The 25944-nt window shown below is 46.7% G+C and overlaps 1 protein-coding gene across 6 annotated transcripts in view; it reads left to right on the plus strand.

Moving 5' to 3' along the window:
• CAPN13 (calpain 13) overlaps positions 1–25944 on the plus strand; it is a 117766-nt gene that overhangs the window by 30189 nt on the left and 61633 nt on the right. For all 6 annotated transcript variants that reach the window (XR_006269496.1, XM_043469017.1, XM_043469015.1 and 3 more), the window contains exons 2-7: positions 1788–2016; positions 10545–10623; positions 12239–12354; positions 17326–17459; positions 23799–23973; positions 24920–24994. Coding sequence is in view for 5 of the 6 variants with exons in the window: in XM_043469017.1 (XP_043324952.1) it covers positions 1819–2016; positions 10545–10623; positions 12239–12354; positions 17326–17459; positions 23799–23973; positions 24920–24994 (777 nt within the window). In the remaining variant the exon portion in view is untranslated. The remainder of the gene's footprint in view (positions 1–1787; positions 2017–10544; positions 10624–12238; positions 12355–17325; positions 17460–23798; positions 23974–24919; positions 24995–25944) is intronic.

Below are 25944 nucleotides of genomic sequence, written 5' to 3' on the forward strand. Positions count from 1 at the left end.
CTGTCTACACTGCTTAGGCTCCCAGCTACTCTATATGGAGCGGGCCCTGCGTTGCGTGCGGTTCCAGTTTTCGGGTGTTCCACAAAAGTGCGGACTCGGTTGGGCCTGCGTTTTGTGCCTTCCCCGCCCGAGCAGCTCAGGCCACCAGAAGCTTGACGGGCGCACTCTCCCCGGGTGTGGTGCGCCTTCTCCCCTCCGCGGTCCCAACCTCAGTTTCCGCGCGCGCCAGTCAGATGCATGCGGCTTGTGTCTATTCTTGGGAGTTGGCCTCTAGCCGTGACCCTCCCAGCGGATGTGGACCATCCAGAATCTCAGGAAGTCTTTGGTTAGAAACTGGAGGCCTGTTTGCAGTTTGGTAGGGGATGCCTTCTCTGGGGCCGAGTTTGCCCCTTTCCCCTCTCCCCTGCCTCCTGCCTCCGGGGATGGGCCAGTCCGCCACCGGCTAGCTCTTCTCTGGAATTGCTCAGTCCCTTTGTTCTACAAACGGCCGGCAGTGTGTTCGGGCCGGTTAATTTTCTCTCTCTCTTGCTATCCCACAGTTTAAGTTGCTATCTCACTTTAGTTCCCTCCGATTGCCCTCAGGGCACTTGGGCCCGGTCCTTCCCCTAAGCAATGCCGCCCGCCTGCTCCTCTCCGTTCCACCCCAACTTGCTGGTGGCGGATGTGGGCGTCTGGGGTACTTTTCTGCTGGGAGTTGCTTTTAGGCATGTAATCTGTGAGTTTTATTTATTTTTCCTCCCAGTTAGGTTGCCCTCCGATATTCAAAAAGTTCCCCCAGACCCGCCTGTGAGAGGGTTTCCTGGTGTTTGGAAACTTCCTCTATTACGACTCCCTTCCCGGGACAGGTCTCCATTCCTAGCTCTTTTGTCTCTTTTTATCTTTTATATTTTGTCCTACCTCCTTTCGAAGATGATGGGCTGCTTTTCTGGGTGCCTGATGTCTTCTGCTAGCAGTCAGAAGTTGTTTTGTGAAGTTTGCTCAGCATTCAAATGTTCTTTCGATGAATTTGTAGGGGAGAAAGTGGTCTCCCCGTCCTATTCCTCCGCCATCTTCTGGAGAGACTTTTAAAAAAATGTTTATTTATTTTGTTGTCCTGGGTCTTAGTTGTGGCATGGGGATCTAGTTCTCCTCAGGGATCAAACCCGTGTCCCCTGCATTGGGAACACAAAGTCTCAGCCATTGGACCACCAGGGAAGTCCTAGGACTTTTTAAAAAAATCTACCTACCAGTTCTCCACCTGGAAAATTCTTTTCCCTCAAGGCCAATTGCAAGGTGAGAACTCGTGGGAGAAACATCCCTTGGCAGTTCCTAGCTCCTCTTCTTTATGTCCACAGGACTTTTTACACATTTTTAAGTAGACCATTTCTGTTGAACAATAGCTAGTTGTTGAAATGTCTAATATATTTTCCCACTTGATAATGAGCCTCTAGGGGATAAAGATCATGTCATATTTATCTTTGAATTACCAACATTCAGAAAAGTGCCTGGCACAAGGTCAGTACTCAATAAATGTTCATTAAGGTACACATAGTCTCTCATGCATGTAAGAGCATCCTGAGAAGCTGTTCGGTAAACAGATTGAAAACTGACCTGGAAGGAAATTTTCTTGGATTCTAGTCTGGGCTTGCCTCCCACCAACTGGCTGGGTTCACAGGAACAGAACTTACGTGGTTCCAGTCTCACCTGTGAAGGTTGCAGACATCTGAATGCCTTCCAGGGCTCACATCCAGTGATGCAAAGTACTTGACAGCTTATCCCTAAAAATACCTCTTTTTCTCACCCAAAAGGAAAGATCTGATACCTCTTCTAGGAAGAATCATGGCACACAACCAGCAGTTTCCAGCCAAGACCCCCATCATCAAATTCAAGGAGCAGGACTTTTACTCTTTGCGGGATCATTGCCTAAACAGAGGGCTGCTGTTTGAGGATGAGACGTTTCCTGCCGAGACTTATTCCATAGGTCTGCAGCTCCTCAAGGGAAAAGACCTCTCCAACCTAAGCTGGATGCGGCCAAAGGTGAGTGAAACTCCCCACCAGGGACATGCCCAGCTCCTGGGCCCTCTGACTATCTCCCATGGTACTTCCCATTGAAAGGATGGGCTTGAAACGTGGTTTTCAGGGCTTGCCCAAACCAAACTGGAAGGAGACTGAAATTCATCTGATCCCCTCAGCTACAGTGTTGCATCCAGAGTGGGATGGAAAGACTCTATACCAGGAAACAGGACCCCTGGGTTTTAACACAGTTCTAACACAGCATGTCACAAGGTTACATGCCTCAGGATTCCCGCATAAAAAATGGGGAAGCAAGGGTATGAGGATTGTAGTAGCAGCTGTAGGGTCTCTTCCATCTCCATAAACGAACCCCTCTGTCGGTGTTCATCACTCTTTATTCTGTTCAGGTATCACTGTCTTTTTCTTTTTTCTTCCCTTGTTAGAATTTACTCAAAGGGAAGATAACATGTCAATCACTTGTACAATAGGATGAATTTCAATAATTGCCTTGCCTCTCTCACATGTATTTGTATTTTTAGTCTTGTAAAGGCTGATCACCTATAAAAGAGTTTTAGACATCAGTTGTAAAATTAAAGAGATATTTTGTGGCAATGTTGAAACCCCCTGACTCCCCCACCCCAATAGATGACCACTAACTCCACCTTGCAGCCAAGTGAGCCCTCTTGGTTTTTCTAGAACTATTTCAGTTTCAGGACATGAAGCGCCAAGGGAGATTTCTCAGTCCACTAAACATTCGCATGCTGTCATTTTCAATGATACAAAGGACCTAGCTAAGGGCCACTCTGAGGGCACTGATGCTCAAACATCCTGTTCATGCTTCCAATAGTAGACAGCAGAACCTAGAACAAGAAGACAGAGTATAATGTCTAGTAAGCTAATGATTATAATATCACCAGGGTTACTGAACGTGAATGAAACACCACGCACTCTGTGGAACACACTCAATGAAGCCAGGTTAGGTTATACAGAATAGGTGTTTTCTGATGACAGAACAAGACGTAAACCCTGGAGTAACCACCCCTTGTCCTAATTCAGGACCAATTTGTAGCTTTGGGGAAGGCGAGGGTGAGTGGGGATCTGATGGGGTTTAGGATGCTGCTTAGTTAAGATGAGGGTGCTTCAAACTTCTAGGATCCATCTTACCAGCCAGAAGCAGTAAGTCCCCAACAATGACTCCCTTCTGGACTTCACTCCTAAGGAGAACTTAGCAGAGAACTCTATTTAAAGCTTGGAAGGATTATATTTTTCCTCCCTTTGTTATTTTCAGATGAGATTCATTTAGAATGTTTTTTTTTTTTCACAAGGTACTGAGCAATAGATGTGAGGCTATATTTATAGTGTTGAAGAATTTATAACATTTTTATTTAGAAAGGATTGAGTTTGTTATTATCTAATTCCAGCAACATCTCAACTTCTGATGTCTTTTGGGGTCAAGGAGAAACTGAGGCAAACAGAAATGAAATGACTCGCACAGCATCATTCCAGGAACCCAAAGTAGAGGCACCCAGGGGCCAAGTACATTTTACTCCCATTCTTCTCACCCAAAAGTTTATCCATCCAAAAACTCTACCAGGGGATCATTTTTCATTCCCACATTTCTTTTAAAATGTACATGTGGATATTTCTTTGTATCCCTTGTCGCAACTGGCAGCTCTTAACAGTTGTATTTTTCAGAGGTTTCCATATGTCTTCTCTTTCTCTGTCTTTTGTTGTTTCCCAGTTTTATGAGGGAACAGGTTCAGACAGGTGATGTGACTTGCACAATGTGACATAGTTAGGGAAAGAGCAGGATTTAAACTAGAATTTCTGACTTCACATACTATGTGCATGCATCTTCAGTTGCTGTCATGTCCTACTCCTTGTGACCCCATGTACTGTATGTAGCCCACCAGGCTCCTCTGTCCATGGGATTCTCCAGGCAAGAATACTGAAGTGGATTGCTGTTTCCTTCTCCAGGAGATCTTCCCAGGGATCGAAACTGCATCTCCTGCATCTCCTGCATTGGCAAGTGGATTTTTTACCACTGAGCCAACCGGGAAGCCCCCCCACACACTGCACTTTTCCTCATATTGTATTTTAGGCTCCTGTTTGCTACTAATATCTGGTACATCAATAGAATCTCCTGCTTTGTCTGAGTAACCAGGAATCAATCTCTGTCTATGTTCTGCCCTTCTTTTCATTTTTTTAGGTGAAAACAGTGAGGATAAAAATGGAACCAGTGCCTAACAAGATTATTTTAAGGAATAAATGAAGACAATACGTAGAACATTGTCTAGCACATTGTAAGAACTTACTAAGCACTAGTTATTGTTACTCTGATTAATTTGAGAGGGATGGCATAGAGTAGCAGCCACAGAGGCCATCCCCTAGGATTCCTTGGGCTTTCACTGTCCAGTCATCTCAGCTTCAGTCTTCAGGCAATTTCAGCAGACACTTTTAAGGAGAAATGTGGGTCAGAGGAAACCATCTGGGGAGCCCAGAGGAGGCTGGCAGGGAGTGTGCAGGGTGCTTTTTCTCTCACATTCTGCTGTCTATCTCTATTAGAAGGGTGGCTCCCAATCTAAAGCTTGCTCAGTGCCTGACCAGAGACCTGACTGGCATCCCCTAAACTTCAGTTATATAGCAGCTGAGGTGGCACCAAAGCTCCTTAGGCCATTTCTGCATTCTGTGTTTTCTAGACAATGGAAAAGCATCATACTCTAGGCAGCCGCTAAACCAGCATGGATATCCTTCTACCTCAAGTACTCATCCAGGCTTGGTAGGTTCAGCAACAGGGCAAGAGTCAGGGACATGAAACTAGGCTTGGCTTTCTACACCAAGAAGCAAAGTTGTTTCTCACGTAGTTCATGTTCTCTCTCTCTCCTTTTGTCTTCCTCTTCCTTCTTCTTATCTCCTCTAACAATTAAACCTGATCCATTTTGCTATGGTAGAAGCTCCTCCCATTGCTTCCTTCAGCTATTCTGGGTTTAAGGAATCAGTAACCTGCTCCCCAGACCCTCCCTTCCCCCAACCAGCAGGTAGTCAGGTTCCATAAATGCCTGTGACTGTGCCCAGAGCAAAAGGCCCTGAAAGGACCCAACTCCTCATCCTCCTCAATGCTTCCTGCAACCCCAGCCTCAGGAAGAGATGATGCTGGGAATTACACCTGTACTCAGAGACTCTACATGAGATTTCCTCAAACTAAATTTGGTAGAGTCACTTTCTTCTAAAAATTTTATCTCATGAATAATATCAAATTCCATTTATCAAGCATGTCTCTAAGCTGAGTATTAATCTAAGCACCTTACATACAACATTTCATTTAGCTGCCATAACAGGCCGCTGAGGTAGATGATATTGTGTGTGTGTATGTTAGTTGCTAGTCATGTCTGACTCTTTACAATGCCATGGACTGTAGCCCACCAGGCTCTGTCCATGGGATTCTCTAGGAAAGAATACTGGAGTGGGTAGCCATTTCCTTTTCCAGGGGATCTTTCCAACCCATGGATCGAACCCCGGTCTCATGCATTGCAGGTAGATTCTTTACCATCTGAGTTGCTGGGAAGCCCAGATGATATTATCCTCATTCAATAGATCAGCACCATCCAAAAGAACTTTCTGCAAGGATAGAAATGTCCTTTCTGCCAATACAGGAGCCACTAGTCACATGTTGATATCAGACAATTGAAATGTGGCCAGTGTGACTGAGATGTTGAAGATTAAATTTCATTTAAATGTAAGTAGCTAATATAGCTTGTGGCTACCATATTGGAAAGCACAGAATTGTAGATGTAGATCTTCACAGCAGAGTTGCCAATACATCAGGCTGTGTATGCATGTTCAGTCATGTCTGACTCTTTGTGACTCCATGGACTGTAGCCCCCAGGCTCCTCTGTCCATGGAATTTTCCAGGCAAGAATACTGGAGTGGGTTGCCATTTCCTTCTCCAGAGGATCTCCCTGATCCAGGGATTGAACTCATGTCTCATGTCTTTTGCACCGGCAAGCGAGTTCTTTACCAGCTGAACTGGATTTAATTTAATTTGAATGTAAGTAGCCAATATGGCTTGTTGCTACCATATTAGAAAGCAAAGAATTGTAGATATAGATCTTTACAGCAGAGTCACCAATATGTCGGAGTAAGAGATTGAAATTTCATCTTTGTCTTCATTCTTTAGTGAAAAACATGTTCATCACACAACTGAAGAATGGGCTGTGGGCCCAAAACAGGTTCAGGGTTCAGCACCCAGCCCCACTGTGGATTCTGGCCTGTGGTAAGCCCAGAATGTCACTTACCCAGATGACAACATTCATCTTCCAAGTAACCAGAGCAGAGTTTCCAAAAGGACCATTTGCTAGAAATGACTCACCTTGGTTCCAACATAAGTTGTCCCAGAAAGGAAGGGGTTAACAAAGTAACAGAAGGCAACAGAGAGAGAACACGGGCAACAGACAATTAGCACAGCGCCAAAGAACTTTGATTCCAATAAAGCAAAGTTCTCTAGCCAAACATAGAAAAGGGAGTGACGCTGCCACCTGGTCCTGCCTGAACTCTGGCCACTGGCTGAAAGGGGCTGTGTCTGAAGGCCAGCACGCTAAACCTGGTGTTTCCCCATCCCAGAGCAGCACATCGTCTGGGGTAGGGCATGAGGAGCTCTTGAAAAGAACACAGGAATCACTGTCCAGAACACAGAAAGTGATGCCACATTAGAAAGACACCTCCAAGGATGACTGCAGGGGAGTGCCTGATGTCATACCACTTCAGATATGGGTGTGGGTGTGGAAGCAGAGGGGAAGAGGGAGATGGAGAGGGGAGAGGTTGAGATCTCCAATAGGACATAGCCAATAGTAACTGTAGAGATATAGCATGTTGCTTCATCTATTATGAGGAATTGGCACACGTAGTTATGGAGGCAGGACGTCCCACAGTCTGCTATCTGCAAACTGCAGACCTGGGAGATCTGATGGTATAGTGTAGCCCACGAGGGAAGGCCTGAGAACCAAGGGGGCTGATGATGTCATCCCCAGTCCCCGGGCAGCAGTCAGGCAGAGAAGGGGTAATTCTCCCTTCCTCTATCTTTTGTTCTGTTCAGGCCCTCCATAGATTGGATGGCGCCCATCCACGTTGGGGAGGGCCATCTTCTTTACTGCGTCGCCTGATTCAGATGCTAATTTCATCTGGAAGCACTCCTTTGAAATAATGTATATCCAAATATCTAGGTACCCCATGAGCCAGTCAAATTGATACGTAAAATGAACCATCACAACTTCCTTCTGTACGGATGATGTTGCAGAGGCCTCAAAGGGCCAGTCCATGTCACAGAATCAGAAAACACTGAAGACCCTGCCTGCTGGTGTGGTCCATGGCAAAGGCACTATGTGGGTGGAGTGTCTAATGCACAACCTGCCTCCTGTGTGACCTAGAATAAATCACTCAACCTCTCTGAACCTGCTTCTTGCCCTGCTGAGCCTCCGAATCACTGAAGGAGCTATGTAGATCCTGAACTCTGCCTCCACTGACCTACAGAATACAGGTTGTGGGAAGGCAGCATCCAGCAGCCTGCATGTCTGCAAAACTTCTGGGTGATTCTGAGTCACTCCCAGGCTGGAGGCTGCCCATCACCAGTCCTGTCACACTCCCTCGCCATCATGGTGCTCCCGGCCTGCCTGGTGACAGGGCACCTGCCCAGAGCCAGGGGGTTTTTATCTTCCAAGCATACTGACCTGTTTTCTCTGAGGGCCTGGTCTCAGAAGGCCGCCCGGCAGACTGAAATGCTTCTGGATATTCTGTCTCCTCCTACTTTTGCTCTTTTGGGATTGCCCAGGACCCTTCTTAAGCCAGGGTGAGGAAGAAATGGGTAGCTCAGGAAAAGAGACAAAAAATGCTAGTTTTGTGCCCAACTTTGATGCACACACTTCTAGTGTTTGTCCATGAACTTGATGTTGATGACTGATTTTTGGTTTGAAATAATTGCCATTTAATCTTCAGAACATTAAAGTATCCTTCTGTTCCTACTTGGCAAAAATTTCAGTTTTTTAATTTTACTATTCTGGTAAATCAGAAAAAGTTGTGCATTCATGAAATGCCTTCATGGCATTTACTGAAAAGAGAGCAATTATTTCTCTTTTGGCCTATGTAAATGTCATTTGATATCAGATATCCTGATAGGAATTCATCCTGGCATCCTACGTTTCTGTGGCAAACCCTACTTGATGCTGGTGGGTTAGTTGTATAATTTATTGTTGATTCCCTTGCCAGGTATTTATTTCAGTGTTTTTCCATAAGTGAAATCAATCTGTGGGGGGGCTGTGTGTGCGTGTGTGTCTCAGGTTGGGCATCCAGGCTGTGCTGGCTTCTTAAAATAAAACAGTGACAGGATTCTTTTTTTTTTTTTTCCCCTAATGCTGAAACTACAAGCGACACAGGAATTGTTTATTCCCTGAAAATTTGAGAGAACTCAGCAGCAAATTTGTGTGTAGAAGCCTTGACAGAGATATTAGGGAGATATTCTTTAATCATTAAAAAATACTATATCAAGGTTATTGATTTTCAGGTGATTTACCAACTTGGATCACTTTTGGCCATGCTAGTTTTTGTTCAACAATCTTCAGTATGTTTTAAACCAATTAGTATAGAATTTTACATCATGTTTTCATATTGTTAAAACAAGATTTCTAATTTTATTTGAAATAAGATTCTCTACCATATTAGCCAAAGGTTGGGTCTAAGTAAACCTTCTCCCCAAATACAATGTATTTGCTGATCTTGCTGTGTTTCTATTTTATAATTCAGCAATTGTTCTCTTTATCATTTCCTTCCACCTATATTTGTGAGGCTCTATTTTTCTTCTTTTTTTTAATCTATAATTCAACTGTGTAATTCCTGTTTTTATTCTCTCTTGTTTAATAATGAATGCATTGGAGACACTAGGTTTATCCATGAGTGTGGTCTTTTTAATTTTGCAAATATTACAGAAGCAGGGAATCAATATTTATTGAACAGGCCCCTTGTCTGATGCTACGCTAATATTGCACATCCTTCCTCATTTGTAAAATAATGAAGACTCCTGTTTGGCAAGTCCATCAGGAGATCACTGTGAATGAAGCATCTCGTCCTCCACGAGAGTTTGGTCACAGCAGCTGGGACATCATGACTTTCTCATTTGATGCCCATTTTCTTTCACATGAAGAAACCGAGACTCGGCAAAGTAAAAGAAGTTGCTCAAGGTCACCGCAGGAACAATGCAGACAGGATTCCACACCAGGTTCTGCTCTTCTGACCCTCAGCACACCCACCCCTGCTCTGCCCAGCTGGGTGGTAAACCAGGAGTAAATGACAAAGAAGCTGAGCCAAAACCCAAACGCTTTCACCCTCTTCTTTAACTCCCTTGAGTGGAGGATCTCCAGCCAGCCTCTAAGACCTCTAGTTTCCTCTTCCAGTAGAAAGGGAGTGGACAACTAGAGCCACGGAAGCACCCCAAGTTGCTTTGACACTGGGAGAGTTGCTCCCTCCAGGGCCCTGTGACAGCTCTGCCCTTCCTGTTGGTGTTAAGAGAGACCCTGAGTTCTATGCAGCCAACGGTAGGGCAGAGGGTCAGCTCCGGGCCTCTACTGCAAGGACCTGGGCCTGAGGGCCCCCTCGTGGTCATTAGAGAGGGCCAGTTGTATGCAGAGAAGATGGTGGGAGGAGGCCTGGTGTGGTGGGCTGGCTGACTTATTTGCAGGCATGCACACCTTTGTTTGCCCCTCGGAGACTCCACCAGGAAACTGGAGGGCAGTGTACAAAGGGCTAACAGGTCTCACAAGATACAGGACTCTACATGTTCATGGCTGTTGAGCAGATGAATCCATTTCCACTTTGCAGCCCCGCTCTCTGGGAACTGTTTTGTCAATGTGAAAAGAAATGACACAGGAACAATTATACCAAATCATGCAAATCCATGCAATGGAGATCCAGGACACAGAGAGGATGCTGAGGAAATCCTGCGGGCTCCTGGTTGCAGGAAAACCTAGAAGCTGCCTGGGGTCTTCCAGAATCAGTCTGGGTGTTAGCCAGGGAGTGGGCAAAGACCTGAGTAATACACAGCCTGCATTCTGTACAGCACGTAGCTGGACTTGGACGTGGAGCTTTGAATGCCTATACTGACTTCTGAGAGATGACATTTCACAAGGAAAGTGTGATTATACTTGTGAAAGTTTTCTCTAGCAAATGCATCCTTTTCTTTCTTGGTTGTTTATAGACTCTTAATGAAACACTGCTTTTGGGACCAGGATGGCTGATCAGTCGATGTAAGGATCCTAGTCCTTATCTCCTCGTGCAATCTGCCCATGCATTTATTGCCTATCTGGGCAGTTACACATACGCCCCTCTGACATCTGCCTCCCTGTCAGCGATAAAACCTGAAGGATGAGGAGAACTTTCCTAACTCAGATCCTAAAGACCTCTTTACAAAGTAACCTCTACTCCTCAAAGATGAGGAGAGTGATGTCTTGGGTACCGCACTGGGCAGAGGGATAAAAGATGCTTATGACTTTCCCCTGCTCTTTTCTAAGGATTTATTGAAGGGTAAATCAGAGCCTCTCTTCATCCTGGAAGGTGCGAGCAGATTCGATATCCAACAAGGAGAGGCAGGTAAGAATTCAACCTCTTTCTTCTTGGCCCTGGATGGAGGCAGGCTGCCCAAAGTCCACCTCTGAGCAGCAGTGGGTGGAGAGAAGTGCCCCCACCCAGTCCCACAGAGGCCGGCACCCTCAGTGTTGCTGTGGTTGGACTACTCATGCTCAGACCTTCAGCCTGCAAATCAGCTTAGCAGTGGGTGTGCAGAGCCCTTTAGGGAGAGGAATTGTCAAAGAAAAGGAGAAAATATACACAGAGTTCAGTCTGAGCCCTGAGTAGAGGGAAGTAAATGTTTACTGAACTTCTGCAAGGCTTTGCTAGATACTTTGCATGAAATAGTTCATTAACCCTGCAACATCCTCATTTTATATATGCGGAAGCTAGGGGCCCAAGGGACACAATAATGTCTTTCATGTCATAAAAGCAATACATGACAGAGTCGAGTTTGAATCTAGGGCTGTGTGACTCCCTCCAACCCACTGGACCCAACTGGAGTTGTTGCTGAGACCTGAGGAGTGTGGCAGGAGAAGGGAGGCCCATGGGCAATAGCAGGTGTGGCCACGCAACACCCCTGAGCAAGAACCCTAGGAGTGGGGGGCGAGACTCCTTGGGGTGGGCAAGTAGGCATGGAGCCCAGAGACATCGCAAAATAAGATACAACCCTTGGGACTCCCCTGGTGGTTCAGTGGCTAGGGCTCTTTGTTTCCATGCAGGGGGCCCAGGTTCAATTCCTGGACAGCGAACTACATCCCACAAGCCAGATTTAAGACCCAGTGCAGCCAAATAAATAAATAAGACACAACCTTTCTGAGAGCAGGCTCTATGTCCTTAGAATGTCACTTTCAAGTTAGTGCCCTGGCACTTGGACTTCACCTGGTGAATTTGATAGAAGCCTGCCTGGCTTGCTGTCTGTGTTGGAGAAAGTCCCCTCCAGCCAGTAGCCTCCTGACGGGAGAAGGGATCTCTCCCAGGGCATCCCTGTGGCTTCTGCAGCCAGCAGCATGCCTGACTTGAAAGGGCATTCAGGCCATTGTGTGAAGGTGGAGAGAAGACTCAGGAGAAGGGGGTGAGCTTGCTCAAAAGGGCTCACAGCGACCTTAAAGGAGAAACTTAAAGCCATGTTCCCTCAAGAGGGAAGAGGGGAGAAACAATTTGGGCTGGAAAGGCCCCAACACCAAGAGGGACTGAGTAAATATTAGTAAAGAAAAACCGAAATCTGTTCTCCCCAATTTTAGAGCGCACCATTGCCACCGATGCTGGCAACAAAATCTGCTGTAACTTTGGTTCTGGGCACCTTGGGCCAAACGAGAATCAGAAGGCAAGTTGGCCCATCAGCTTGGCTGGGGCTCTCCTGACTGCACTACCATCAGCATCATAGCAGCACCAACATCACCATCCCTATCACTACTCCACCCCTGTCCCCACCACTATCTCCATAACTGCCACCATCACCTCTATCTTGCTTGGAACTGACCCCGGTGAATCTTTCCCCCAGTTCTCCTCTCTCAGACAGGAAAAAAAAAAAAAGCATTATTCAGAAGGAGGCACGCCAACTCTGAGCAGTGCAAGGGGTGGGGCTTCCAGGTGGGTCCAAACAGCATCTCACGACTTATGTCCCCCTCCCCTCCAGGAGACTGCTGGTTCCTGGCAGCACTGGGGTCCTTGACACAGAGTCCACAGTATCTGCAGAAGATCCTAATAGACCAAAGTTTTTCATACCAGTATGCAGGGATTTTCCGTTTTCGGGTAAGTATGCTGCTGGGATGCTCCTTAAATGGGATTCTCTGTGAGCCTAGGGAGGCAACTGTCTTTAATGTTCTCTTGGTTTAGCAGCCTGAGATGTGGGAGAGACACTTAAGTGTTAGTTAATGTGTGTTAGCTCCTCAAAAGGATTTGAACTCAGGATCTGACAACACATAGGGAAGATAAGAATTAAAATGTTTTCGTGTAAATATTGGGTTGGCCAAAAAGTTCATTTGGGTTTTTCCATAGCATCTTATGGGAAGATCTGAATGAACATTTTGGGCAACCCAATAAAAAGTATGGCAGAAACAATCAGCCAAAGAAAAGAATTATTGATCAAAGACCCTGTACATCATTAAGATTTTGTCTGTCTGTCCCTGTGCCACACGCTGTTGTTTTGATTACAGTAGCATCAGAGTGAGTTGTAACAGCTGGTGACATAAGTTCTCCTTCATTATTCAGTATCTTTCCCTCAAAAATATTTTATCTTGTTGATTCTTGCACATTTATTCTTCTGTGAGAATTTTTAAATCATTGCATCTAATTAAAAAGAAAAGCCACCATGAAGCAGAATAGAGCAGCATTAAATTTATGTATTAATTTGGAAAAATCACATTTTTATTATTGTAATTATTCCTTTCCAAAAGCACAGTATATCTTTCCATTTATCTAGAACCAGTTTTATGTCCTTCAATAAAATGTTATAGTTATGTTTTGATATTCCTTCTATACCCTTCTTGATAAATGTATTCTCAGATATTTTACAATTTTGTAATTAACATGAATGATTTTTCTAACTATATGTTGATGAAAAGAGAATGCTAGTCCTTTTTTTATATTAATTTGTATCTAGCCACCTTATCAAATTCTAATTTCTTCTTTATTAATGTCTGGATATTTTTTAGTTATCTAATATTATCCACAAATAAAGATAATTTTGTCTCTTAATATTTATAGAGTTATTTTGTTTTGCTGTATTAATTAGAAGACTGTAATTTTGAATGAGGTGACAAGAGCAAAATTCTGCCTTCTTTTGATTTTAGTGGCATACTTTCTTGGTATGCCATTTTTTTAATCCACTGTTGGATTCAATGTGCTAAAAATTTATTAGAATTTTTGCATCTATATCACATGTACAATTGGATTCCAGATTTTTGTTGTTTTTCTTTGGAGTTATACTAGCTTTTTAATATGAGCACATTGAGATTTACTTTGATCTGAAATAATTTGTATAATGGTTGTTAATCATTAATTATCTGTTCTTTGCAAGTGAAATAGACAATTGTTAAATTGTCTGGACCTATCTCCTTTTAAAATATGATTTCTTTAACTCTTCCAATGTGTTCAATAGCTATGGATCTGTGTGGGCCTCTTATTTCTTCTGGAGTTAATTCTTGAAATTTATATTTTGCTGAGAGAATCAACTATTTTTTCTATAGTTCTAAGTGCATTGCCCCAAAATTGCTTATTTAAGTCTCTGGAAATTTATTTAATTTCCTCTAATTTGTGGTTAAGACTACTTTATCAATCTCTTTTCTATATATATATTTTATTATCCAATGGTCATAAGTTTGATATATGCAATCAAGTTCTCTGATTTATAGATTATATAATCTGCAATTATCTCTTTTGTCTTGGCTTATTTTTTGTCTGTTTGATTTGTCATATTCTAAAAGAAGTGAATTAAAGTTCTTTCCCAAAGTTATAGTTTGGAGGGTTCCTTTTATGTTTTGACTTTATAGTTTTCTTGCTCTATTCCTTTGTACCCAAATAATTATGTTTTTGCTCTTCAGTTGTTAGAATAAAACTTACACAATATCCCTCTTTGTTATGTATGAAGCTTCTAACCTTGACTTCCTCCTCACCTGATTTTCACATTGCTATTCTAGATTCCTGTTACTTACATTTCCTTGTTATATTTTTGCTCATCCTTTCGCTATCAATTTTACTTTCACTGTTACAAGTATGTTTCTTGTCCAAAGCATATTCAAAACTCATTATTCACCATTGTTTCCTTCAGCCTTCATTTCCCCTTAAGATTTTTGTTCTAACTTCATTATCATTTGGTAGGAGTAATTCCTTGAATAGTTTCCTCAGATTGAGTATTTTTTCACTTGCTCTTTCTTAAAAACAGCATTTCAGTTGGGTTTAGGATTTTTGGATTACATTCCTTTTTCACAAAAATCTGTAAACATTTTTCCATTGTCTTATAGCTCCTCCAATGTTGCAGAAGAAATATCCAATCTATTTTCTTGACCTTGTATGCAATACATTCTTTCAAATTGCAAATTTCTATGAGGCACGCTCTCTCCTTGGTTCAGAAGTTTCTTTAGAATATGACCATATGTATGCCTTTTTTATAATTAAATGTATTTATTTTTAATTGAAGGATAATTACAGTATTCTGTTGGTTTCTGCTGAACATCAACATGAATCAGCCATAGGTATACTTATGTCTCCTCCCTCTTGAACCTCCCTCCCACCTCCCTCCCCATCTCACTCCTCTAGGTTGTTACAGAACCCTGGTTTAAGTTCCCTGAGTCTACAGCAAATTCCCATTGGCTATCTATTTTACATGTAATAATGTATATGTTTCTGTGTTACTCTTTCCATACATCCCACCTTCTCCTTCCTCCCCCACCCCCTGTGGCCATAAGTCTGTTCTCTATGTCTGTGTCCTTGTGAAGAATAATCTTGCCTGGAATTCAGTGAGCACTTTCCTTCTGAAGACCTGCCTCCTTTTTCTGCTCAGCTGTTTCCTTCCAGTTTTTTTCTTGGCATCCTCCTTTATCCTGTTTTCTCTTCCTGATGTCCAATTATTTGCATGCTAGGTCTTCTAACAGATGATGCTGATATTACTGGTCCAAGGATCACACTGAGAAGTTAGCCAGAGGGGGCGGGGTTTAGCTGTGTCCAGGCTCACCTCAAAGCTACAAGTGGTGGAGAGACAGGTGCTTAGGACAAATTGAGGTCTAGGCAGGGTATGCTCTGCCCTTCTGGAAGGTGAAGAAAGCCCCGCGGTTCTCCAGAAATAGCTGCAGTGCTGACCTCTGTACATCTGTTCTTTCTGAGTCTGGGCACAGTTCTCAGGAAAGAGCCCTGTATCTGGGCAACTCGGATTCTTTGCCCAAAACCCTTCTGGTTTCCTGCAGATACTTGGGTGCTGGTCAGATGGCCCAGGCTGCTTGTTAAAGGGTGCAGACATTATCTAGGGGCCAGCCCTCCTCATCCAGAGAAGGGAACTAGGAAACACAGATCACTGACCTCATTCTTGACCACCACATTTTCATCAGGCCATTTGCATCCTTTCTGGGAACAATGATCTTATCTGAGGTTCCCTTTGTATAGGGAGAGCAAGTCTGGTCAGCTCTACTGGCAAGGGAAGGTGCGAGTGAGGGTGGAATCAACCAGAGGGACTCATTCAAGCCAGGACTCACTCATTCTTGATGGCCTACTGTGTGCTGGGCACTATCCTAGGTGCTGAACAAAAAAGCTCTTGAAAGAACAGTTCCTTCTGTCAAAACTGTGATCCCACTCTCACAGTCTCATCTGATCCCAGTCATGGTATGAGGTAGTTGTTACTCTTACCACCATTTGACAGATGAGGAAACTGAGTCACAGAGAATCAAGTATCTTATCCAATAGCTATTGCTCAGGACACAACTAGGCCTGGAGCATGGTTCCACTGACTGGACACTGGCTCCTACACTTTGCTGTGCAGTTAAACTCAAATGGGTCTGTCCTTCTGATACCCTCCATCCAGGAGCTAGGGTTAGCTTCCTTGGAGCTTCAGACATGTTCAATGATCTCACTATAATAGCATCTCTGTTGGCTCCCCACTTCACCCGCCTGTGCGTCTGACTGCAGTGGGGACGCAGACCCACAGCTGTGAGAACACCAGCTCCAGTGGACTGGTTCATTAAAGACTGCAAGAACACTTTCTTTGTTTTGTCTCCCCTGACATTCCTGTCTTGGTCTCCATCTCGGCTTCGATAATGCATCCTCACGTGGGTACAACAGTCCAACACTGGGGACATTCAGCTGTGGACAAGGCCATGTGGATGGCTCCCCCTTACCATGAGCAGGTGATGAATCACATCCACCCGGCCTTACCCTGAGCCCCGCTGTCGGAGGCCTGCCTGCCTTAAGACTCAGGCCTAAGACCTTCACCCTGTTGCTGATCCAGAGACCAGCAAACAAACTCCAAAAAGCTGGCTTTTGTTATGCATTTTTGTCATTTGGCAGTGTCCCTGGGTGAACCATTAAGAGATGAATGCTGAAGATTAAACCAGTCTGTTTTGGAGAGGAACATCTGGTTCGTTTGCGCTCTTGGCGGCAGCAGTGCCAGCCCGCTTCATTGCTGCTGCTCTGATGGCAGGGCCAGCTGGACATGAGGAGAGGAGGGCCAGGGCGAGGCTGAAACTGCTCAGTCCTCCCCAGCAGCCTCGTGCGTGGCGGCCTCCGGGCCCTGCCCACTCCGTGGCTACCATCTGGGATGCTTTCCCATCTCCTCGCCACCTGCAGGAACCCTGCCCGTCTTCCCTCGAGCCTCCAGCTCCCCGAAGGCTCTCCTTCCCCGTCAGGACACTCCCCGTCACCCATTCTCCTCTGCTATCAGCATCTGCTCCCATTTTGTACACAAGATGTACCCGGAGCATCTAGCGTGTCTGAAGCTCACAAAGGACGTGCCAAAGTGAGGCAGGAATTAGTAGCAAAGTCCAGCTAGACCCGAGACGCCTTCCTCCCTGCCTGTGTTTTCCTTGATTAACTTGACCTGTGACTCACCTGTCAGTGGAAATGACAGGCACGTCCCCTATTTGCCAGCCTGGGCTGCAATTTTGATCTGTATAGACTTCTTATTGCACTGTGGTGCAATGTGGCAATGGTGGTAATCTTTTGGCCTGGGCTGGGGGGTCAGCACCTCCCTCCTGCCCCAGCTCTACTAAGGCATATATTTTGCTTTCTCTCCTCCAGTTCTGGCGGTGTGGCCAGTGGGTGGAAGTGGTCATTGACGATCGCCTACCTGTCCTGAACAACGAGTACCTCTTCGTCAAACCTCGCAACAAGCGAGAGTTTTGGCCGTGCCTGCTGGAGAAGGCCTACGCCAAGTAAGGATGGGCCTGTCCCTATGCCTGGGGCCTGGATACTGGCCCTGCCCGCCTAGCCACTAGCCCTGACAGCTGCTCCCCACCAGTCGGTCCTGAGACTTTTGGCAGCTTTGCTCAATTCAAGCAATGCCCCTGGGAGCCTCAGAGCCTTTGCCACCTCATGGGACATCCTATATAAATAACCACATGTGCAAGGCTGTGTTAGACACAAACCATTGGGAGGGACCCAGAGGCACATAGCGAGGGATGGGCAGGGCAAAGCTGGACAGAGATAGGGACGGACAGTGGTATTATTTTAGGGGCTGGTGTTCAGGCCCAAATAAAATACAATATTATGGTCAAAGTCTGCTGAGAGGGCAAAGAAGAGAGACAGTAGTTCTGACTTTCTGACTCACAGAGAGTCAGCTGAGGCTGCACAGTGGAGGTGGCGGTGAGCGAGGTCTTAAAGGATAGGTGAGATTTCAGAAGGGGGAGAGGGGATATGGGGGCATGGACATCCCCAACAATGTGAATGATATGAGCAGCAACCCCGGCAGGACAGTCTGGGGCCTGGTGTGGATACCGTGAAATTGGATTTATGTGTGGGGAACAGGGCAGGAGCTGCTTATTATTATATGGTCTGAACACCCTGTGTCAAGGACTATTTTCTGGGGTTCACAAGCTGAAGGACCTATAAACTCCACAAGTCGTGTGCTTCACTTGCACAGTTTGGGTTGATTTTATTGAACAGATGTTTATTGTGCCTTTAGTCATAGTCTAGGCACTGCACTGCATGCTGTAATAGAGATGCTCAGGCTGGCCCAGGTGGGGTATGCAAGTGTCACGTGTGTGTAAGAGGTTGCTAGCATCAAGACCCACCCAGATGAGGGACACATTACAACTAGGAATCAATACTAGGAGACAGAAGGCCAGGGGACCACACATCTCGGGAGAAAATGAGTAGTGGAGAGTGTTCTGGAATCTAGTTCCCCAAAGATCTTCCTAACCAGTCCTTCATATGATGAATGGGGAAGCCAAGACTCCGAATAGTGATGTGACGGCAGGTGCAAGTGATTAACCTGAGTCTACTGAGGTCTTTGGTCATTTGATCAGGTGACATTATTTGGCAAGACTGAAGACCCCACCTTGTCCAGTCTTGGGTTCTGAGGAATGGTTACAACCCTACAGACCACCACCAGTCCCTGTCCTTCTGAAGGGCACATAGCTAGCACTCTTTTTATACATCATTTCTTTTGAGTCAACTTGTTCAAAACTAAAGCTGTTGCTCATTTCCAGTGTCAGGAAGAGCTGGACATTAACATTTGAGAATGATACCCAGAAAACAACCCAGGTGGTTGAAACAATACATATGTTTTGGGAGGTTAATTCACTTCTAAGCTTCTTATGCAAATGCTGCCATTATCTTTCTTGGGTGGATTCAGCGCTCACCACTCCAGGGCTTCTTTTTTTTTTTTTTTTAATTTCTTTATTGAAAGTGGGGAGCAAGGCGGTTCACTTGGAGAATTAGAGAGCTCGCAAATGATGTGGTGACTTTGACCCCATTTTGTCAACAACTGACCTAAAGCAGTTGTTCAGCTTGAAAAGAAATGGGAAACTGGACTCGGAATCCACACTGCACTGCCTGAAGAAATCTAGAGCAGGAGAAAATGTTGCAAATTCCAAAGCTATTTAAAAGCTTTTCCCTCCATCCAAAGAAGGGGGTTGTAGAATGTAGAGGAAATCAAATAGAGTACATCAGAGCTAGACAGAGCCTTTGTCAGCATCAAACCCTACCTTCTCTGAAAGATGAGGAAACCAAGGCTGGTGTGGGGATGAAATGACTTGCCCAGGGTCACACAGTGCTTGAGGCCAAGCTGGGATCAGATATGTCCTCCCCAGTCACATGCCTGTCCATCATCCCTTGACACTGCCAGTCCTAGAGGAAAAGGATTTGTCTTTTGCTTCAGTGTCTGGCCCACAGGAATCGCAGAATAAGCACGGAGAACCCACATGTCTGAGTGGAGATGGTCTTCTTTCCCTCCCAGGGTGTAGACAATACTGAATGAACACTTGAATTCCAGACTTTGAAACACTGTTGCAGCTGGGGAGTCTGGAAATTAACTGGTCAAGTGAGTCAGATGTGGAGAGGGAAAAATATATATTTGCCTGGCTTTTTTCCTCAGAGGTCACAAAACAGGAGAGTGGGAGACAAAATCTGGTAGGCTGCCTAGCATCCTTTCTGGGATCTCTGCGACTCAGAATTATAGCCTTTCAGCATATTTCCTGGATCCGATTTGACATCTGAATTCTTCCCTGTCTCCTATCATTGTCAGGCAGAGAGACGTTTTCCCAAAATGAGGCTGAAGCTGAGGGGGTGAGAACAAGACTCTCTCAGAATTCCTGGGTCCAGGTGACAGGCGTAGTGACAGGTGTGGCAAATGCAGCGCTCTCTGTCTTTCCCTCCCTTTCTATTTCCTGTCAGCCAAGGAGGCTGAGAAGAGCTGCCATGTCCCTGAAACACAAGCAGGATCCATGAGCTCGTGTCTGTAAAGCAGAGAGACAGCGCTTTGTCTAAACACCCAGCCACTGCTGGGACAGGCTCCATCGGCATCAGGTAGACACAACGAGAGGAGGCTGTGGACGACCCCAAGAGAGGGGGCTGCTGGCCGCGGGTCCTTCCCCTTTCATCTGGTGTCTCTGTGGTGGCTGCAGAGGGTAGGGTGCTGACAACAGATACAAGAGTCATGTGTGTGTAAGAGGTTGCTAGCATCAAGACCCACACAGGTGAGGGACTCATCACAGCTAGAAATCAATACTAGGAGACAGAAGGCCAGGGGACCACACATTTCAGGAGAAAATGAGTAGTGGAGAGTGGTCTGGAATCAAGTTCCCCAAAGATCTTCCTAACCAACGCTTCACATGATGAATGGGGAAGCCAAGACTCCAAATAGTGATGTGATGGCAGGTACAAGTGATTAACCTGAGTCTACTGAGGTCTTTGATCATGTGATCTGGTGACATTATTTGGCAAGGCTGAAGACCCCGGACCATCCAGTCTTGGGTTCTGAGAAATGGTTACAGCCCTACAGACCACCACCAGTCCCTGTCCTTCTGGAGGGTGCATCACAAGTACTGTTTTTGTACATTGTTTCTTTTGAGTCACCTTGTACCTAACTGACGCTGTTGCTCTGTCAGGAAGAGCTGGACGTTAGCATTTGAGAATGAAGCCCAGAAAACAAGACGAGGCCTGTAGACACTGAGGCTGTGGCCCTGGAGTGGCGGGACAGAGCCAGCAGGGCCTTCCTGGTGTGGCTCTGGTGCAGTTCTATTTGAAGCCAGAAGGGAGTGTGGCAGCAAGGGAGATGGGTCATGCTGGTGGGCTCTGGAATAGATTCTAGAACCCTGGTCTTGGGCTTCCCCGGTAGCTCAGACGGTAAACCATCTGCCTGCAATGTGGGATACCTGGGTTCGATCCCTGGATCGGGAAGATTCCCTGGAGAAGGAAAGGGCAACCCACTCCAGTACTCTTGTCTGGAAAATTCCATGGATGGAGAAGACTGGTAGGCTACAGTCCATGGGATTGCTAGGAGTCGGACACAACTGAGCAACTTCACTGGTTCACTGATCTTGGTGACCATCTGGCACTCTCAGCACCCTCTTAATCTATGACCCAGAGCCTGAAAACATGTGGAAAATCAAGTGAGTCAGATATGCTGAGACCCACCTGGGCACAATCATGACCAAAGGGAAGCTTTGCAGTTGACTCAGCAAACATCACAGAGATAAGAGTCTAATACCAAACATAACCCCGGTCAGAGAGAGGGAGATAAGATTTAGAACCAGTTTAATAACAGGTCGAGATCTGTCTGTCATCTGGTTCCTGTAGAATGGCCCTTGGGTTCTGTGGGTCCTTCACTTTCATTAATACAAGGCTTTCTCAGCATGCATGGTGTTTGTACCTGGGACACTGGCCTGCTGAGAGCAGCTGCTTGATCTGTGTTTGCTGGAGTGGATTTATGTGAATTTTGGGGGTCTCAGGGGAAGAGAATGGCAGAGTTGGAAGTATGATGAGAGAAGGATGTATGAGGGGCCCCAGAGCAGATCCGGGTGAAAGGCTGAGGACTGGAAGGGGTCTTATCTGAGGCCATGGGCCCCAGTAGAGGCGGCAGCAGAATGGACCCATGCCTGACCTCCACGTGGTCATCACCAGAAAGCAAGCCAAGGCCAGGGCTTTCCCTGGGAGGGGCTTAGCCACTGCTTGCCCATCAGGGACAGGAGAGCTGAAGTCCCTGGCCAGAGCCCAAGTGACCAGGCAGTGGTGGGAAACATGCCCACCAGACAGCTTTGACGACGGGAGGCAGGGTCTCCCACCCGGCCCGGCTCACCTCCATGTTGTTGTGTGTTTGCCCTGCCTGTGTTTTAGGACCCCACAGTAACTTTTCCAGGCCACCCCATTGACAGAAACTTGAGTTCTCAAATCAAATGTGACCTCATCTGCCCGGCCCCTGCTGTAGGCTTTCCCTGTAATCTGTCAGTCTTGCCTCTCCCAGGAGCACCAGTCAGTCCATCATTGGCCCACCATGCTCTTCCGGCTCCAGAGCCTCCTGATTTGGTCTTCCTCCCCAGAGTATCTGTCCCACTGTCCTTGTTGTTCAGTCACTCAGTCGTGTCCAACTCTTTGTGACCCCATGGACTGCAGCACGCCAGGCTTCCCTGTCCATCACCAACTCCTGTAGCTTGCTCAAACTCATGTCCATTGAGTCAGTGATGCCATCCAACCATCTCATCCTCTGCTGCCCCCTTCTCTTACTCTCAATCTTTCCCAGCGTCAGGGTCTTTCTCAATGAGTCAGCTCTTTGCTTCAGGTGGTCAGAGTATTGGAGCTTTGATATCAGGTCTTCCAATGAATATTCAAGGTTGATTTCCTCTAGAATTGACTGGTTTGATCTCCTGTAGCCCAAGGGACTCTCAAGAATCTTCTCCAACACCACAATTTGAAGGCGTCAATTCTTCAGTGCTCAGCCTTCTTTATGGTCCAACTCTCACATCCAGACATGACTACTGGAAACACCAGAGCCTTACTTGGATAAAACTTAGTTCAGAGTTGTGCCCCTTCTCAGAAACTATCCCAGAACCCCCAGTCACTTCCTCTCTGTTTCAAGTTGATCCATGCACTCTCATAGTTAACAGACACCCGAGGAAGGTCAAGCAACCTAACGTGTCCTTTGAAGCAGAGAGCACCTCGGTGGTGAGTGCTGCTATTCAGGGGGGACAGTAGAAGCAGGGAAGCAGGGATTTGCTGTCCCGATTGTGCCCACAGGAAGCACACCTCCGTGAGCCAGACCCTCTCCACGTGCTGTGTGTGCTTCACTGGCAGCACCGCTGCAAGAACCCATGCCCTGGATGAGCAGAGGGGGCCTTGAGAAGCTCAGCCTCCTGCCCGAGCCTGAGACATCATGACAGGGGAGGCCAGGAGTTGGCCCAAGCAGATTGGCTCTTGAGTCTGGAGAATGTCTGCCTCACCAGTAGGTGACTGGGGTTGCCACAGTTGGGAGAAAATTGGGAGGAAGGCAAGATAGGGGCAATAAACCTGGGCTTTTCTTGGGGTGTGGGTCCTGAAGCGGAAACCCCATGGGAAGGTGAGAAGAGGCATTTTGGAGCACAGGTCTGAGAGTTTAGGTGGTTTGCTTTGGGGATGTGTATGGAAGCCTCGTCCTCACCTGTGTTACTTCCAGTGACATCACCTCCCTGATGATTCTTGGAGTGGGAGGAGGGCTAGTTCTGAGGATGGAAAGGGGAATTCTGCATCAAGCTTCACATAAGAGTAAGTACTAAGGCTGCTTATGGTCACAGAGGTCATCAGAGTTGTTGACTGTGGTCTCTTGGAGAGCAGAGGTCTCACCCATCTTTGAATACAAGGTACCCTGCACACAGCCAGTACTTACCACTGTTGTTAAACAGGAAACAGTGGATCCTCATTGTATTAATAGCCGGTCTTTGTTAAAGGGTTTCCATGTGCCAGGCACTATGTGAAGCCCAGCTTTAGGAGATTAAGTAACTTATCTAAGGTCAAGCAGTTAAATATCTGGGGAGATTGGGGTTTGACCCTTGGCCTGTGGCCCCAGCACCTGCATTCCTAACCTCTATATAATGCTGCCACCTGTGAGACTGCCCAGGGGACCAGGAGAAGGAAGCGATAAGGGTGGCACATTGCTAGAATCTTTATCCAGGAGAACAGAAGCTGGGCAGATGGCCACAGCCAGGGGGTGGTTGGTAAATCCTTCCCCTACACAGAGGTCTAGTGTGCTATCTCCCTTCCTGGAGGCACCACTGGGGTTGATCTGCCTTCCTCTTTCCCAGGTTTCATGGGTCCTATGCCAACTTGCACTATGGCTACCTCCCCGATGCCCTGGTGGACCTCACGGGAGGGGTGGTCACCAACATCAGCCTGCACTTGTCCTCGTCTGACCTGATGACGATGGTGAAGATGGCAGCAGAGGCAGGCTCTCTGATGACCTGCGGCACCCTGGCCGGGGTGAGTGGATCGGGGATCTTGTTGTACTGGTTCAAGCCTTTCCTCACCCCAGAGTGTTCAGCCACTGGCCCATTGAGTTAGTAAGGGGAATGGCTAAGTGACTACCATGGAGCACTGATGCTGTGCTTTATTGACACTGCCTCACTTAATCCTCGCAAGGGCCCTCCATCTGAAACAGGGATCACAGAATTCACTTACAGAAGAAAAAATGGGCTCAGAGAGGCTAGGTGAAATGCCCACCATCACGCAGCCAGTAAGTGGCTGAGCAGAGCTTCAAGTGCTGTTGTCTGATGCTGAAGCCTTTGCCTACTGCTTCCTGTGATCAGGAGCAGTGGGGTTCAGAGTGATCAGGGGAGGCCCTTTGATTCTCACTGGCTCTAAAGGCAGCACCCCAAAGGCAGCATGCCCCATTCTGAAAAGCTTGGCTACCCTCCAAATTATCTGTTTCTGTTCCAAGGCAGCCAGTGCCCTATCCCTGTGGATCCTTCCTTCATTCTTTAACCACGTGGGCTTTTGAGTCACACACCCCTGGTCTGAAGCACCACCTGAAACCAAAATGCACTTTCAATCCCAATTCCTCACAGCCTGGAAGTGGCAGGTCTTCCCGACTCCCACAAAATGCCCAGAAGATACGTGTTGGGGTATGTCTCGTTGATAACAAGCCGTTAGAGACAAGCAAGCAGCCCAGGTCCTCGGGACCCAGTGGGCTTCTGTCTGTCATAGGGTGGTCTCCTGAGGTATGAAATGCTGGGGCCTCAGACACCCTACAGCCTTCAAACTCTGCCTCTCTAGGAAAGAGATCCAGGAACACATGGCGTTCCAGCATGAGTCAGTGGGAGGCTTGTCATCTAGCCCCAGCTCAGCTGCTGAGTGAATTGTGCTTTTCTGGGGTTTTTTTGAAGAACGTATGAGTGTTTAATGCCTGGTCTGCTTCCCTCCTTTGAAGCCCACAAGCGAGTCCATGAGGATGGCAAATGGACTGGTGAGCCTGCATGCCTACACGGTGACTGGCGCTGAGCAGGTAAGGCTCCCTGTGGACACAGTGCCCCAGGGTTCTTGCTCCCCTAAGCAGGAATCAAAATCACATGTTGAGTTGAGCCCAGCAAAGCTGAACAGGTACTGATCACTCTTGCCTCCACTTTGTCCAGGCCCATCATGGACAACCTCATTCCCTCTATTCATCCGAAAGTTCTGGTGTCTGGTATCCCCATCCCTCAGGGACACCCCCCCCCAACCCCAACCAGAGATCTTACTCTCCTTAAATGACCTCAGAGAGGCTGAGTGTTTAGCCAGGTTGGGGGATTAGCCCCAAAAGAAAGCAGAATAGCTACCCAATTGACTTTGGAGGAGAGTTTGCCCCAAAAGGGTTTTATTTGCTACATACCAACTTAACTATGACAAAGACTCTCCAAAATATAGGGGCTCAAACAAGATCAAGTTCATGTCTCAGGTGAGCAGGCGATTCCAGAGCTAGTAGGTGGCCCTGCCATCTGTAACATGGGGCTTCTAACTGTAAGCCCAGGGCAGCTGCCTCTGGTCTCATTTCCCAGCCTGGGGAGGAGAAAGAGGCCACGGACACTTACACACCCATTTGGAAGCCACATGTCAATCAGGCACACACCGTGTCCTCTCAGATCCCATGAGTCTGGACCTAATCAGGCCACCCCAAGGCCCAAGGGTATCTGGAAAACATACCTGGTAGGGCTGCCATATGCCCAGCTAGAACTTTATTCCCACAAAAGAGTGGAGGGTGCCTCTTGGGGGACAGTCTTTCTCCCCAGTGCAGCAACCAACTTGGGGTGGACAAAAATGCATGTCACCAGTGTGTGCAGTAGCGTTTATTCTGGAAAACATGACTTAAGTCCAGCCTCCTCCATTCACAAATGAGAAGCCGAGGCCTGAGAGGGGAAGGTCAGGGTTGCATAGCTGCTTGCAGTGGCCGGGCTCAGACACCACGTCTCCTCATTTCCC

This window comes from Cervus canadensis, chromosome 5 (genome assembly GCF_019320065.1).
Source record: "Cervus canadensis isolate Bull #8, Minnesota chromosome 5, ASM1932006v1, whole genome shotgun sequence".
Taxonomy (NCBI): Eukaryota; Metazoa; Chordata; class Mammalia; order Artiodactyla; family Cervidae; genus Cervus; species Cervus canadensis.